The sequence below is a fragment of the Bos grunniens genome, chromosome 3, assembly GCF_055505025.1.
Source record: "Bos grunniens cultivar Pamir isolate PY7600 chromosome 3, Bosgru_T2T1.0, whole genome shotgun sequence".
NCBI classification, from domain to species: Eukaryota; Metazoa; Chordata; class Mammalia; order Artiodactyla; family Bovidae; genus Bos; species Bos grunniens.
The window spans coordinates 18,634,121-18,650,367 of NC_141167.1; the positions used below are offsets into that span (position 1 = coordinate 18,634,121).

The 16,247-nt window shown below is 49.9% G+C and overlaps 1 protein-coding gene and 1 pseudogene across 6 annotated transcripts in view; both read left to right on the top strand.

Moving 5' to 3' along the window:
* CFAP57 (cilia and flagella associated protein 57) overlaps positions 1-16,247 on the top strand; it is a 69,055-nt gene that overhangs the window by 46,155 nt on the left and 6,653 nt on the right. For 4 of the 5 annotated variants that reach the window (XM_086383335.1, XM_086383344.1, XM_086383362.1 and 1 more), the window contains 4 exons: positions 579-722; positions 8,968-9,084; positions 10,617-10,751; positions 10,834-10,977. In XM_086383335.1, coding sequence (XP_086239461.1) covers positions 579-722; positions 8,968-9,084; positions 10,617-10,751; positions 10,834-10,977 — 540 coding nt within the window. The remainder of the gene's footprint in view (positions 1-578; positions 723-8,967; positions 9,085-10,616; positions 10,752-10,833; positions 10,978-16,247) is intronic. The other variant, XR_015157441.1, reaches the window with a different exon arrangement.
* LOC147375154 (U6 snRNA-associated Sm-like protein LSm1 pseudogene) lies at positions 5,798-6,696 on the top strand (annotated as a pseudogene). The gene has a single exon (XR_015157453.1). The product of XR_015157453.1 is annotated as a U6 snRNA-associated Sm-like protein LSm1 pseudogene (transcript).

A 16,247-nucleotide genomic window follows, 5' to 3' on the forward strand; every position in this document is an offset into this window, starting at 1 on the left:
GCCAATGTGGCTTCTTTAGCCCCCTATCCAGCCCCTTGGCCAGCATGACTGGAATGCTGGGCTTAGCTGGGACTGTTGACAGAGCAGCTCTCCAGCCTACAGGTCTCAGAGTGGTGGGACTTTTGACATAACAGGTGTCCTCCCCCAGAGCATGTGTTCCAAGAGAACCAGGTGGAAGCCGCTCGGTCTTTTCCGAGATAGCCTGGGAAGCCACATGGCATCACTTGAGCTGAGTTCTTTGGGTTACAAGGAGACCATAAATCCAGCCAGACGCAAAGGGAAGGGATTAGACCCTGCCTCCTGATGGAGAAGCGTAAGGTCATATTGTAAAAGAACGCTTAGGATGAGAGGTGCTGTCCAGGTGAGCTTTCTTCCACGCAATCGACCACAACCTGTCCGGATGGGTGAGTAAATGACTGAAGTCTGGCACAGAAGCTGGGGAGTCAGTGGTGCCCCTGGTGGGGGAGCCCCTGTTTGTGTCCCCTCAGGAGGTCACAGGATTTGTGTTCTGTGCCTAAAGGGATTCCATACCAGGGCCTCCGGATAGCTTTTTCACGCCTCCCTGCTCTCACCCACAGGAGAAGCGAATCTATGATCTGAAAAAGAAAAATCAGGAACTAGAGAAATTCAAGTTTGTGCTCGACTACAAGATAAAGGAGCTGAAGAAGCAAATAGAACCTCGAGAGAATGAGATCAAGGTGATGAAGGAACAGATTCAAGAGGTAAGAGGCCATCTGGACACCCTGGCCTTTGTCCCGACCATTCCTGGCTGGGGTTGGTGTTGCAAAGGTGAAAGCAAGCTCTCCTCACAGCCTCTCTCTGCTCCCAAGGTCCACACCAGCCTCCACTCCGCACAGGAAGTCAAAGGGAAGGCCTGAGGAGGGGTCCAGTGGTGCAGAAGCAAAATGCTTTGAGATTTGGCTTCCCCGGGCCCTTGGGTGGGATTTAACCCTGCTCCTCCCCCGACTCCCTTCTGTGCCCATGTTCTGAGCCCTCAAAGGGAAACCGCAGCCTTTGAGGCTTCAGCCACCAGGGGGCGATGTCAACTCAGCAACCAGCTTGTCCACCAGAAAGTACATCCCTCTGGATTCAACATTTTTTTCTTGGACTAAACATGTTGGTGGGGGCCCTACAGGAGGCGGCGGTGTTTGGACTTCATCTGATAAGGAGCAGGAAATCCTCAGAGGCTCTTGAGCAAGAGAATGGCAAAATGAAGTGTGTGTTCTGGGAAACAAACAGGATGAAGGCAGAGAAAAGAGAGGGCTTCTGAGAGTCCAGTGGGGTACAAGTATTCCCCTTCAGCCCCTCTGCCTTTCCTTATGGCAGTGTTACCCGGAAGCCTGCCCATGCTGGGCAGAGAGCAGCTGCCTGGGGTCCATGGCTGATCTGAAACTGAACTCCTAACATCCCCCTAGGAGAAGGTGATGGCACCCCACTCCAGTACTTTTGCCTGGAAAATCCCATGGACGGAGGAGCCTGGTGGGCTGCAGTCCATGGGGTCGCGAAGAGTCGGACACGACTGATCGACTTCACTTTCACTTCCCACTTTCATGCACTGGAGAAGGAAATGGCAACCCACTCCAGTGTTCTTGCCTGGAGAATCCCAGGGACGGGGGAGCCTGGTGGGCTGCCGTCTATGGGGTCGCACAGAGTCGGACACGACTGAAGCGACTTAGCAGCAGCAGCAGCAGCAGCAACATCCCCCTAGTCCAGTTCCCCCATTTCTCAGTCAGTGGCACCAAGACCCACACCAAGGTGCTTAAGGTAGAACTCTGGGCACTTTCTAAGGTCTTCCCTTGTTAACCCCCGTATCCAAATCACTGATGCCTGTCTGATTGATCTCCAAATGATATTTCAGATCCAACCCTCCTTGCCCTCTGCTGCCACCCACCACTCCAGTCCACACCTCCCTCCTCTCTCTTCCGGACTTGACCCCAGCCTCCAGTCTGGTCCCTGCATTGACACCACAGCAAACTCCCAGTGGTATCCCATCCCACCTAGAATAAAATTCAGACTCTGCCGAGGCCCCTGAGGCCCCGCGTGATCCCCTCTCTACCTGCCCCTCCAGCCGTATCTCCAGGCTCCTTCTCCAGCTCCAGCCTGCAGGCTTTCTGGCGGTTCCGCGGACGAGCCACGCTTTCCCCATCCAGAACCTTTGCAGATCTGTTCCCCCTGCCCGGAAGGCTCTCAGGATGACCATCACCTAACTGGCCGCTTTGAGTTGTTCACATCTCCGCTCCTGTGTCACCTCCTCAAGGAGGCCTTCCCTGACCATCCTATCCAAAACAGCCTCCTGCTCCCCCTCCGTCTTCTCTAACTGTGCTGAGCAAAGCTAAACGTAAAAGGTATAGGATGTACCGACAGCCCCATTAGGACTGGCTCCACAACAGCTGTGGTGGAGAAAAGCAAAGCCTCTTCTCCAGGAGGCCCAGAAAAGAGGCCAGATGGTGTGACAGGTCCAGGGCTGATGCATCCAGAGAGGACTTGTCCTTGTGACGGTGACTTTCTCCCTGGCCTCCGGGATAAGGAAGAGTGTTCCCAGCTGGCCACAGAGTGGCTTCCTGGTGCCCTCCTGCCATTCTTGAATGACCTCAGGCCCCAAGAATGGCAGCCTGAGCAGATAAGACAGAGCAGGGGCCCCACCTGCCTGGAAGGTCGATGTGCCGCAGGCCCCAGACCATCACTGCCTCCCTTCTCCCCCCACTTCATCTGACATTTGTTAAGTGCATTTCAGGTTGGGTCAGTTGTCTTGCACTGCCACACACCTGAAAGATTATTCACTTTCCCTTCAGTACCTGGACCAACCATGACTTTGATCCTCAGCAGGGAATATGCCCCCCTCACTTTGGGAATGAGTCAAACAGGACCCCTTCAGCCCCACCACAGGTGCCAGTCTCTGCCACGGCTGATATCTGGGCCCAGTTCCTTCTCCAGGGGCCCATGACCCAGGGGCTTCCATCCGGGGGTCAGATACCTCTGGCCCACCTGCTGCAGCCCTGCCTGGAAGTTCCTTTCCCTGCAAGAAGGAAGCTGCAAGTCCTTGGTGCCTTTGTAGAGCTGAGACCTGTGCGTGGAAGGAGAATACTACCCCTCCTCCACCCCAAATGCTTTTCCAGCTTCTCTTTGATGAGTCATGACTATCTCCTTCCTAGGGCAGGAGTTTCCAGAACCTTATTTTCCTTCATATATTTGTTTCTTCATCTAGTGCAGGGTTTTTTCTCCTCGGCACTAATTACACTCTGGGGTGGATAAGTCTTTGTTGGGGGGGAAGGGGGCTATCCTGTGCCTCGTAGGATATTTAGCAGCTAGATACCAGTAGCAGCCCGCATGCCCCCCCCTCCAAGATGTGACACCAAAAATGTCTCTAGATGTTTTGCCACATGTCCCCTGAGGAGGCAAGCTGCCTCTCCCCAGCGCCCCACCCCATTGAGAATCTCTGAACTGGATGAGTAACACATGACAAGGAGATGGAATTTCCCCACCAGGAACAGGATGCTTGCTCCGCTATACCAGCTAGTCTCCTGGCTGTCCAGCCAGTGACTCAAATTTAACATATTTCACAATTTTTCCGTGTGCTATATTTTTTTTCTCAGCGTGGTTTGAGGCTTTGTTCATATCACTTCCTTTCTAACCTAATCTGCCATTGCTGACTTTAAGATTGTAGAGAAAGAGGCACAGCCAGCTACAGGCACTCAGATAGACCTTGGAGAAGCCCCTTTCTCTCTCTCTTTTTAAAAAGTATTTATTTAGCTATTTCGGGTCTCAGGTGCAGGGTGTAGGCTCAGTAGTCGGGGCATATAGGCTTAGTTGCCCTGAGGCATGTGGGATCTTAGTTCCTTGACTAGGGATTGAACTCGTGTCCCTTGCATGGCAGGGCAGACTCTTAACCACTGGCCCACCAGGGAAGCGTCCCCTTTCACTCCCGCAGCGGCCATCTCCTTGGTCTGGGGCAGCAGCCTCCCACCTGGGCCACAGTGGCGGCCTCCTGACTGGCTGCCTGGTTCCAGTCTAGCTCTCGCCATCAAACCTTCTAAGGTACACATCAGGCCATGCCACACCTTGGGTGAGACCTGTCAGCAGCTCCCTGAACTCTCAGGATAGAGGCCATGCTTCTGACCAGTTTAAACTTCTGGCCAGGATAGAGTCTGAGCTTCTCGCCATTCGAGCCTGAGCCCTAGAGCCCTGGATGACCCAGCTCAGCTGACCTGTCCAGCCCCCTCTCCCCCTTCCTCACATGCACCCCTCCAAGGTCCAAGGGTGTCTGAACCACTCGCAGCCTGCAGAGATGGGCCAGACTCCCATGCTTTAGGTCCTTTCTGTGCACGGCTGTTCTCCCTGCCTGACATTCTCCTTCCCAACTTGCCCTCTAAACCCTATTCCTCCTACAAAGCCCGACTGAGCATCCCTTCCTTGGGGGCCACCCCCACTCTCCACTGTGCACACACAGGGCTCTTTCTATCCTGACTGCAGACGATGTTTATCCTGCTCCACCTGAACTTCTCATTGACTTCCCACTAATCCCCCTAGACCCAGGGCTTCTTGAAGACAGAAACTGCCTCTCAATCAGGCCCGTATCCCCTATGCCCTTGACAGCCGGCCAGTCCTTTCTAACAGATACATTCTTTGGTTAGCTGTGCAAATAACCACACTTGCTCTGTGTCCTCCATGAGGCAGCTCCACAGAGCTCTGCAAACATTGAATGTTTATCTTATCATTCTTCTTCCAGAGGCAGGTTGTTTCAGGCCCCCCTCCCTTCCCCCTCTTTCGCTCCCCTTTGCCCTTCTACATCTGCGATGCATTCATTCATTCACATGAATATTTACCGAGTACCACCTTTATGCCAGGCATTGGGTCAAAGGACTCCTCTGTCCATACAAAATGCTTCCAGTAATTAGGCTGACATTCTTCTAAACGTTGCCCCTCCCTGTCCAGGATGTGGTTCCTTAGGGCTTGCTGGTACTCTAGAACATGACTGGGGAGCTTTGAAATCTGACCAAAGGGCCTGGGTTAGAGGAAAGGGGCTACTCCATTCAGTCATGAAAAAACCCCAACCTCCCCCCTCCAAAAATAATAGTCAGCAAACCTCTCTAATAACAGGAATGCTGCTGCTGCTGCTAAGTAACTTCAGTCGTGTCCGACTCTGTGCGACGCTATGGACAGCAGCCCTCCAGGCTCCTCTGTCCACAGGATTCTCCAGGCAAGAATACTGGAGTGGGTTGCCATTTCCTTCTCTGACAGGAATGCTGGTGTCCATCAGATTTGGCCTGTCAATCAGACTGCACTCCATTGCTTTTGGCAGGAATTAAATCTGTGAAGCGCTCACCTACAGCTGGTCTCCTCCTAATTAGAAGGTCTGATCGTCACTCACAGGTCTTTGGTTAATAGCAACGCAACAGTGAATAGTCTTTCAGAAGCGTGCGGATAGCTTCTTTTTCTTTTGAAAATAAGACACTCTTGAGTTGTACTTTTCAAGAATTTTTCAACAGAAGGATGAGGGAAAGGTGCCTTCTCAGCCTCCTCTTTCCTATTTGATGCTTTAGACTGGGGATGCCTACCTGCTGGTCCCGTCAAAACTTTCTGCCTTACAGTCGGCCCTGCTGACTTGTGGCCGCAAAGAGTCAAGATTCACTCACGCGACTTCACAGAGTAGACAAGGAAGGGGCTTGTCTGCAGAACCTTGCCTCAGGCTCCAGGTTCCAGTAGTCAGGAGTCATCAATTTATAAGGAACTCAAGAAAAGAAGGTTGAAGGAACAGAGAAACTAAGGGGAAAAAAATTCATAGCCCAGAGGCCCCGGCTGCTGAAAGCCGCGGGGGCGGCGTTGGTCCGGGTCCGGGTTCCTGTCCCGGTCCCGCAGAGGCGGCGACCGCGGTGGGAGGAAGGAGGTGTGGGACGCGCTGGCCCACCACCGCTATACGCTGCAGCTCCATCTCGACTCAAAATGAACTATATGCCTGGCACCACCAGCCTCATCGAGGACATCGACAGTGAAAAAGCACTTGGTCCTGCTTCGAGATGGAAGGACACTTATAGGCTTTTTGAGAAGCATTGATCAATTTACTAACTTAGTGCTACATCAGACTGTGGAGCGTATTCATGTGGGCAAAAAATACGGTGATATTCCTCGAGGGATTTTTGTGGTCAGAGGAGAAAATGTGGTCCTGCTAGGAGAAATAGAAAAGGAGAGTGACACACCTCTCCAGCAAGTGTCTATTGAAGAAATCTTAGAAGAACAGAGGGTGGAACAGCAGACCAAGCTGGAAGCCGAGAAGCTGAAAGTCCAGGCCCTGAAGGATCGAGGCCTGTCCATCCCTCGGGCAGAAACTCTCGAGGAGTATTAAGTCTTCTGCGCAGAGACTGTCGCTCTTGGGGAGCAGGGCTGTCACTAAACGAAGTGACAGCCTGGTCACCTCACACATGTGATGAGAAACTCTATAGAGTTTTGAAAAGTCATTTTTATTTTTAATTCTTTCACAGATGCAACATGAAGAAATCATGTGTTCTGTTTTTGTTTTTGTTTTTTTTCATTTTAATTACAAAATCATCGTTTAAAGAAATAGTGGCATGGACTCCTCTCGCTCATCACTGTGGAGCCAACAGCTACTTCTTTACATTGCTCTTCTCACCCCAAATGAGCGGCTACAGGGGACAGTCTTCATTTACTTGTACATAAAACTCGAATCTCAAAAAAAAAAAAAAAAATTCATAGCCTGGCTATAGAAACACATGATCTGGGCTACCATATCAGCCAAGGGGGTCGGGGGCTTCAAGGATGGCCAGGAATAAAAGGAAAGGTTCGTTCCAAAGAGGGAACTAGAAGGGAGGTGCCCTGGTAGTAGGGGAAATACTCCCACTGAAAGACTTCAGTTCTCAAATATAATTTTCATTCCCTTACTTTCTTCGTGGAGGCACCGTTGGTTTGTAACGTCATGTAAGTTTCATGTTACCACACTGTATCTCTACCTCTGCGTGCACTACAGCATGTAGACTTGGTTTCCACCCATCAGCACACAGCTGCTCCCCTTTATTCATGTTGCCCTCCCCTGTCCTTCCCCCTCTGGTAACCACTCCTCTGCTTTCTGTATCCTGTGCTTGGTTTGTCCATTTACTTTGTTTTTTGCTTTTTTTCAATTGAAGAATAGTTAATTTACAATGTTCTATTAGTTTCAAGTGTATACTTTAAGTCATTCAATGATGTGTGTGTGTGTGTGTGTGTGTGTGTGTACACACACACACACATGCATGGGTTTCCCTGGTAGCTCAGCTGGTAAAGAATCTACCTGCAATGCAGGAAACCCTGGTTCAATTCCTGGGTCAGGAAAATCCTCTGGAGAATGGATAGGCTACCCACTCCAGTATTCTTGGGCTTCCCTGGTGGCTCAGATGGTAAAGAATCTGCCTGCCATGTGGAAGACCTGGGTTCAGTCCCTGGGTTGGGAAGATTCTCTGGAGAAGGGATAGGCTACCCACTCCAGTATTCTTGCCTGGAAAATCCCATGGACAGTGAAGCCTGGTGGGCTACAGTCCATAGCATCATAAAGAATTGGACACGACTGAGCACAGCACAGTATAAGATACTGAGTATAATTGCTCGTGCTACACAATACATACTTGTTTACCTATTTTATACATAGTGGTGTTTATGTGTTAAGCCCAAACTCCTAATTTATCCCCCCCCAACCCTTAATATCCCCTCTGGTAACCGTAAGTTTTTTATGTCTGTGAGTCTATTTCTGTTTTATAAGTAAGTTCATGTGTATCATTCTTTTTAGATCCCACATATAAGCAATATCATACGGTATTTGTGTTTGACTTACTTCACTTAACACGATAATCTCTATGTCCATCCATGTTGCTACAAATGACATTACTTCATTCTTTTTTATGGCTAATATTCCATTTTACATATGCACCACATCTTCCTTATCCATTCATCTGTCAATAGACATTTAAGTTGCGTCCATGTCTTTTATATTCCAAAGACGAGTGAAATCATACAGTATTTGTCTTCCTCTGTCAGACTTGTTTCACTTAGCATAATACCCTAAAGGTCCATCCATGTTATTGCAAATGGCAAATTTTCATTCTTTTTATGGCTGAATAGTATTCCATTGTGTGTGTGTGTGTGTGTGTGTGTATATGTGTGTGTGTGTGTGTGTATGTGTGTATATATATATATAATATATATATCTTCTTTATCCATTCATCTGTTGATGAACACTTAGATTGCTTCCATATCTTGGCTATTATAAATAATGCTACAGTAAACATAGGGATGCATATCTTTTCTAATTACTGTTTTGGTATTTTTTGGATGAGTACCCAGAAGTAGGATAGCTGGGCCCTCTTTTAATACTTCTATTCTTAATTTTTTGAGGGATCTCCATACCGTGTTGCATAGCGGCTGCACCAATTTACATTCCAATGAATACTGCACAAGAAGTTCCTTTTCTCCACATCTTTGTTAATCCTTATAGTTTCTTGCCTTTTTGATAATAAGCATTCTAACAGGCATGAGGTGATATCTCATTGTGGTTTTGATTTGCATTTCCCTAACAATTAGTGATCAGTCCTGGGTGTTCTTTGGAAGGACTGATGCTAAAGCTGAAACTCCAATACTTTGGCCACTTCATGCGAAGAGTTGGCTCATTGGAAAAGACTCTGATGCTGGGAGGGATTGGGGGCAGGAGGAGAAGGGGACGACAGAGGATGAGATGGCTGGATGGCATCACTGACTCGATGGACAAGAGTTTGGGTGAACTCCGGGAGTTGGTGGTGGACAGGGAGGCCTGGCGTGCTGCAATTCATGGGGTCGCAAAGAGTTGGACACGACTGAGCGACTGAACTGAACTGAATTGAACTGAACAATTAGTGGTGTTGAACATCTTTTACCATGCTCATTGGCCATCTGTATGTCTTCTGTGGCTTACTTTCTTATTCTTGACTCTTTCCCCGCTGCTTTCTATAGATGGAAGCTGAACTGGAGCGTTTCCATAAACAGAACACACAGCTAGAGCTGAACATCACAGAACTGTGGCAGAAATTAAGAGCCACTGATCAGGAGATGCGCAGAGAGAGACAGAAGGTATGAGGATTTTCAGAGTCTGGCAGCTCTTGGATGCAAGAGCTGGCACCTGTCTGCAATGGGCAGCTGGCTTCCAAGAGACAGAGCCAGCCCATCGCTAAGATACATTCCCATTTTAACTCGCATTCTTTACTTGCTCACAACCCTGGCCTATTTGAGGCTCATGTAAATTTACGTGACTGAATCCATCTGAGACTATAAAATGGCTTTGGGTAGAGCAATCAAGGAGGTGGAAGGCAGGGTTATAAGGATGCTTGCAACACTGGCTTGTGCATCCTGGGAAGGAGCATGCTCAGAGAGGTCCTCTGTAGTAGGTTTTTAAAGGCTTGACTACCAAAACAGTGTGAGTTTAAGGGACCTCAGAGATCACCTGTTCTGGTCTCTCTGTAATAAACAAGGAAAGCAAGGTCAGAGAGATTATGAGATTAGAAACTTCACCCAGAACTCATAGCTATTTAGCACATAGAGGCCAGTGCTGGAAACCCAGTCTTCTGGTCCTAGGCCAGGACTTGGCTGCACCCCTACCCCCTGGTGGTTCAGACGGTAAAGCGTCTGCTTACAATGAGGGAGACCTGGGTTCAATCCCTGGGTCGGGAAGATCTCCTGGAGAAGGAAATGGCAACCCACTCCAGTATTCTTGCCTGGAAAATCCCATGGACGGTGGAACCTGGTAGGCTACAGTCCATAGGGTCGCAAAGAGTCGGACCTAACTGAGCGACTTCACTTTCACTTCACTTTCACCCCCTGGCATAGAGCACCTCATAGTGTTGGTAGAATCAGATGGAACTTTTCCATCTCCCACATCAAGCCTTGACTCTGGACTTGATAATACTAGAAGCTGCAGAGCTATCACCGTGAACTGACACAGATCCTGCCCTTTCCAAACTGAAGAGGTTAACAGGTGATTTATGATGTGTGCATAATAATTAACTGTGCAAGGTAGAAAATTATGGAGCATGATTAAATGGGCTGTAGGAGCAAAGAGAGAAAAGAAGCTCTCTAGGTCATGGGTAGGGGAAGATGGGTACCTGAGACAGTATGGTGGAAGAGCCCAAATTTACAGATGAACCATTCTGCCCAATTTTGTCATTCTCTTCCCTACCCACTCATTCATAGCAACCCTTAGGAAGGAGAAGCACTGGATGAGCTAACTAGGGGGCAGGGAAGCCCTGGCCTGGGATCCGCATGAGGGAATTAGTGCTCTCCATCCTGGCTCTGAAAGGAGTAGGTGACCAGTGGTACCTCCTTTAGTCTTTTAAGGCCTGTGGTCCTGGAAGAAATCCAGAGCCAATAAAGAAATCCATGTGTGCAGCCTCTTAAAGACGCGAAACTATTCAGGCCAGGGGCATGGGAGTTCAGTGCCTCCCCGAGGGCTCGTGTGCCCCTCCTGATCTCTGGGCCCCATGTGGCCCCTGGCAGTCAGTGATGAGTCCCAGATGAGCTGTTTCTTGTCCCTTTAAGCAGCCACGAGGCTGCAGCCCCTGTCCCTGGAGAGTCCCTGCAGGGCCAGAAGTAAATGCCTCTGCTCACAGGAGTGGGACTTGGAGGCGCTGGTCAAACGGTTCAAGACGGACCTCCACAACTGCGTGGCCTACATCCAGGAACCGCGGCAGCTGAAGGAGAAGGTCCGCGCTCTCTTTGAGAAGTACGTGCAGCGGGCAGATATGGTGAGCTCTGCCTCCCACCCCTGCCCTCCCCTGTCCTCTGGGCTCTCCCCTCCCTCGTGGCTAACCCCTTCTGCCCTGTCAGGTGGAGATCGCGGGGCTGAACTCAGACCTGCAGCAGGAGTACGCCCGTCAGCGGGAACACCTGGAGAGGAACCTGGCCACTCTCAAGAAGAAGGTGGTCAAGGAGAGTGAGCTGCACCGCACAGATTATGTCCGCATCATGCAGGTACCCACACGCGCCCTCGGAGACCAAGCCATCAGAGATGAGAAAGTCTGCCAAGGGCCCCTCCGAGACCACTGTCCTCAGGGCTCCCCCAGTGTCCGAGGGAGCCACTAGCTTTCTCCAAAGTTCCTTCTTTGACTCATCTCCTCAAACCTCCCAGAGCTCATCCTGGCGGTGACCATGGCCCAGAACCCCACCCAAGGAGGTTTTCTCAGCATTTTCATGCCTACTCCTGCACTTCCAAGGCCCATTCGTTTCTGCCCCATCTCTCTTCACCAGGCACCTGTTTCCTTTTTCAACCCCCTCATCTTCATGCAGAGCACTCCTGCACCCTGCCTCAGGCCTCTCCTTGACCCCGTTTCCTCTGGACCTGCATCCACATGACTTTAGCTCTCCAAGTCACTCCCTTCCATCTCCTCTTTTCTGTTTCCAACTCTTGTTTCACCTTACTTTGCCTTGCTGTTTTTAGTCTGCTACCTGTATCATATGATCCCTGCTGGCCAAGTCCTCTCCGGGGAGCATGGCCAAGTCTTTTGTCCTCTCCCGGGAGCATGCCTGTCGCCTCCCATCTCCTCTGGCTTTTCTGATGCCTCAGGTCCCAACTCTTCTCTTGGGTCCAGAGCCAACTACACCAACCCTAAGGGTTGTCCTCCCCCTGATTTAATGAGGCCTCCCAGGACCCTTCCTCTGGCTATTCAGAGAGCCTAACCCCATTACTACCGCTTCCACTCAAGTACACTATCAGGACTGCCAGGCAGGATTCTGCTGCCAATTTCTATCTGGGTATCAGTATCATCTGAGGCAGTTAATGTGAATTAATAGTAAGAGAAAACATCAGAATTACGTTTATAAGGCACATATCTTTTAACATTTGTATTTCCTTAATGCTATAATTTAAATACCAGAATGGGAATGAACTGCAGTTGGACTATAACAAATCAGTTCCGAACACAGCTGGGAAGAGCACGGTGCCATCTAGGCCAGACCCAGGCATGGTGGGCCTCATGCCACCATGCCCCTGCCCATGGCCCAGCTCCTGAGTCCTGAAAGCAGCCAGAGGCCCAGAGATGGAAGCGGATCCAACAGATGGGACTCTTCACAGCAGCTGATACACTAGGGGTATTGAGCCATTGCTAGGGGTAGGAGCCATTGCTAGGGGTCTTGAGTATTCCCTAGCGTGGAGAGGCCCCGTGGATGCTGCAATGCAGCATGCAGGGCAGGGGGACCAGGTGACTACAGGAGAGGTTGTCAGCTAGAGACACTGCTGAACTCTCGTCTGTGATTTACCGCCAGAGCACAGGCCTAAGGGGTCCTCCAGGGGCTGTGTTCCTCTCTCTGTGCCAACCAGGCCCCCAAAGCAAGTATCAATCCCAGGAGAAGAAGGAAAAGGAAAGAGGGCGGAGACTACAGGATAGATAAGAGTAAGAGTATCAGCAGGAGGCTGCTCAGGGCTGGCAGAAGGTCCCCCTTTGGCTCCCCCATCCCCCAGGGACTGCCTGCCCACTCCTGCTGAGCCAGGGTGAGAGTCAGGGGAGCAGAAGCAGAGTTGACCCAAGCAGGGGACTCTGACAGCAGGCAGAAGAAGCCGTCAACAAGGAGCTCCTTGGAGAGTGTTGGCTGCAGCGGCATCGTAAACCTGCGTGCTGCAGAGCCCTGCAGATGCATAGAAGTGCTGCAGACAACCACAGGGGGCAAGAGAGGGGTCAGGATACAAGGCTCTGGGGCCCCACCATCCCCTCAACCAGGAAGACGCCTTGCTTATTTCAGTGGGCTCTGTGTAGGATTTTGTTTGGAGGACATAAAAGAAACTTTGAAAACCTCTATTCTAGATGATAAAAATTGTTTCCTTCTTTGATCTTAAGGGCCAGGCAAGGTGTTGGGGCGGCGAAGCATAGCCTTGCCTGAGTTCAGAGCCCGTTTATCCTCCTGCTAGCCACTCTTGCTGGCAGGTTCGGGGGAGGGGAGATGACTTCAAATTCTCCAGGAACCACCTTTCTATCTGTACAAAGAGGAGAAGATGCCAACCTCAGCCAGTGACTGTGAGGATTGAATGAGCTAACTAACGTAAAGCATCAGGCACTGGCCCTGTACAGAACAGGGGTTCTAAAAAGGCAGTTTTCCTTCCCTTCTCCTGAGCAAAAGACTTACTCAAAAACCAAGGCAAAATCCAGTAGGAGAGCCTAGGAGTCCATCACAGCATGGACTGGGGGTACCCGTGAGCTGGGGGCATGGAGATAGGATGGTGCAGCCAATTCCAGATCTCCCAGCTGGTGGCCTGGGGCACCCGCTGCCTTGATACATGTTTGTAAGGAACTGCATCTACAGGAACCAAGGCCCTGACACTGAAGTCTCAAAGGGCCGAGGAAGGCTGGGGCAGATATGGCATCTGAGAGAAACTTGTTAGAAGACACGGAGAATGAAGTCACTGTTTCATCTGTATGTTCAGACAGGAGCACTTGTCACTTATTCTCATGCATGCTTGCAGATATGAAAATAAGATTTGCAATAGAAAACAAATATCTAGGAAACATACTTTATTCATTCAGGGCACATGTTTTGCGAGCTTCTCACATGCCAAGCTACAAGCTGACCATGGAGGATTCCCAGATGAATGTGAAGACTTGCCTACTCTCATGGGGCTCACCTAGGGGAGTGGAGCCCGACACAAGCAATCACTGCTCCACACCAGGCATGTAGTCTGGCCAGCGCACTGGAGAAGCGGGCTTTAGCTAGGGGGTGTGGCATTTGAGCTAGGCCTTGAATGGTGAGTAGAGGGAGTCAGGGAGCAATGGAGGAAGAACCTTCCAGGCCAAGGATACAACCTGAGAACAGTCAGAGAAGAGTGAGACCTTTGGGGTGTTTGGGGACCCTGGAATCCTCTGACCTAACTTTATACTAGAGCATGGGGGCCTGCTGGAATGGTAGGTAGCTTAGGGTCGCGTTGAAGGGGCTTTTTGTGTCACACCAAGAAGCACGCAGTTTATCTTATAAGCTGGTGCCACCCAAGTTTTATTAAGTAGGTAGGGGTGTTATCTGTTCTGGAAATGTTACCTCTATGGGCAGAAGGGAAATACCGGTAGGGAAAGGCAGGTGGCAGGAAAACCCTTAAGAAGATGACTCTCATGTTAAAGAGAGATGCCAGGCCTTGGGAGGGAAGGTTGTGATGTCAGAAGACATTTCAGAGTAGAGATGATGCGTAGAAATGTCAGGTTGGATGTGAGAGGAAGGCTGAAAGAGAAACAAAGAAATGGTTCACTTGTGCATTTAGGCAAGTGGTGACCCCACCAGTTTGTGGGCTCAGGAAGGACACCACTGGATGCGGGGCTCCCAAGTTTCTGGAATAAATCTGTTGCCTACTTTTTGCACGCTAACCAGACGCTGCTGTATTCTTAAAGATGTCAACCCAAGGTAGGCCAGTAGGGGGTGCTCTAGGTATTTCCTCTCCATGCCCTTCTTCCTGGGAGTCTGGAGTTCAATGTCATTCCCATCTGGAGCTTTCTGGCGTTGTCCTCAACCAAAGGCAGTCCTGGACAGCTTGGCATAGCTTCTTCATTCAGAAGGCTTTCTATCTAAACAGACCTTGGCATCCCTGAGTGTGTCTCTTTCACATAGCCCAAATCCTGGTGCTCAGGGAATCAGGGTTAGATTTTCCCTGCCAGAGGAGCTGTGGGAGGTGGGGGAGGGGGGAAGCTCTGAAGGATTATAGGAGTTTTTATAGACCATCCTGACCAAGGAGGGATCCGGAACAGAAGGCTCAGGAAGTCTGTTGCATTCACATTGTAATTTCACAAAACTACTCAAGGTATATACAGTTGACCTCAGTGTGACCTCTGGACTCCTCAGAACATGGGCCACACCAGAAAGCCCTCTGGTACTTTTATACTAAGACAGCCCCACTTGTACTTTTGTGAGCTTCCTTGGCCATCATCCTGTGTGAGGTGTGGCTGGAGGTGATGTACATCAGTGGTGAGAGCAGCAGAGCCTGGGAGGCGCCTGTGGGTAGACACAACCAAATCTGAATCCCAGCTCTGCCCTCCATGCACAGCCTTGGATTCCTCTTCTGAAACTGAATCTCATTACAACTTTCTCTTAAGGTGGTTAGATAGATCAAATGATGTCATGTATGCAAAGTATCTGATATGGTGCAGGAATCTAGTCAGCCCTGAAGTTATTATCTTGTTGTTATCATCATCAAGGGCTTCTCTGATAGCTCAGTTGGCAAAGAATCCACCTTCAATGCAGGAGACCCAAGTTCGATTCCTGGGTCGGGAGGATCTGCTGGAGAAGGGATGTGCTACCCACTCCAGTATTCTTGGGCTTCCCTCGTGGCTCAGCTGGTAAAGAATTGGGTGGCTCAGTGCTTGCTCCCTCTTAGCTCTGGGCCTGAAATACTCTTCCCTATCCCCTGCCTCCACAAGGAGGCTTCCTTACACTGGTGACCCCCCCCTCACTTCTCTACATTGGTCCACGCTGGACCCCCACGTCTGGCATAATAAGCACCTAATAGGCTTCCCATTTTTGTGAATGAATGAACAGAGCAGAGGAATCAGGTTGCGCTGAGTCCTGGGCCTCAGTGATGCTCTAGTGAGGACTGAGCCATGTTCTGGAGACCCGTCTAGGAGGCCATAGAGCTGTCCAGGGATGGCAGTGGGGTCAGAAATGCGTATATCAAAAGGTTGCAGCCAGAGGTCCCAGTCATGGCCACAAGGTTGTCAGGGTGGAGGGAATGGCAGGGGCTCCATGTGGGGCCACCACAGTGGCAGAGGAGACATGCTGAGAGCTGGTGATGAATGAACACGAAATTCAGTTCAAACACAAAGTCAACAGGATTGAGTGACATGATGAATAGAGATTGCCTGGGAAGAAGTACCTTAAAATGTTTCTGAAGAGAACTGTGGAAATGGCACTTTTAGTCTCTGATCTTTATTCTGATAACTATTACTTTATTGAATGAGGCAGAGGACGTGAAACTAAGTGACCTCAACTAAGAGGAGGTGTGGAGAGAGCCCCTGAGCAGGCTGGTGTCCCCAGGGGTTCCCTGGGGCTCTCTGAAGACTCCTTTCTACCTGGTGTCCCCTGACTTTACCCCTTGATTTGTAATTTCCTCATTAGGAACATTCATCTTATTCAACTTGGCATCTTGCATTAGTTATTCATTTGCTTATCCCTTCCACAAATATTTATTAAGAACCCCTTATGGGTCAGGCAGAGTCCAAGGTCTTAGAATCCAATGAATACATATTTAATTCATTATGTCATGATATAAAGTCAGC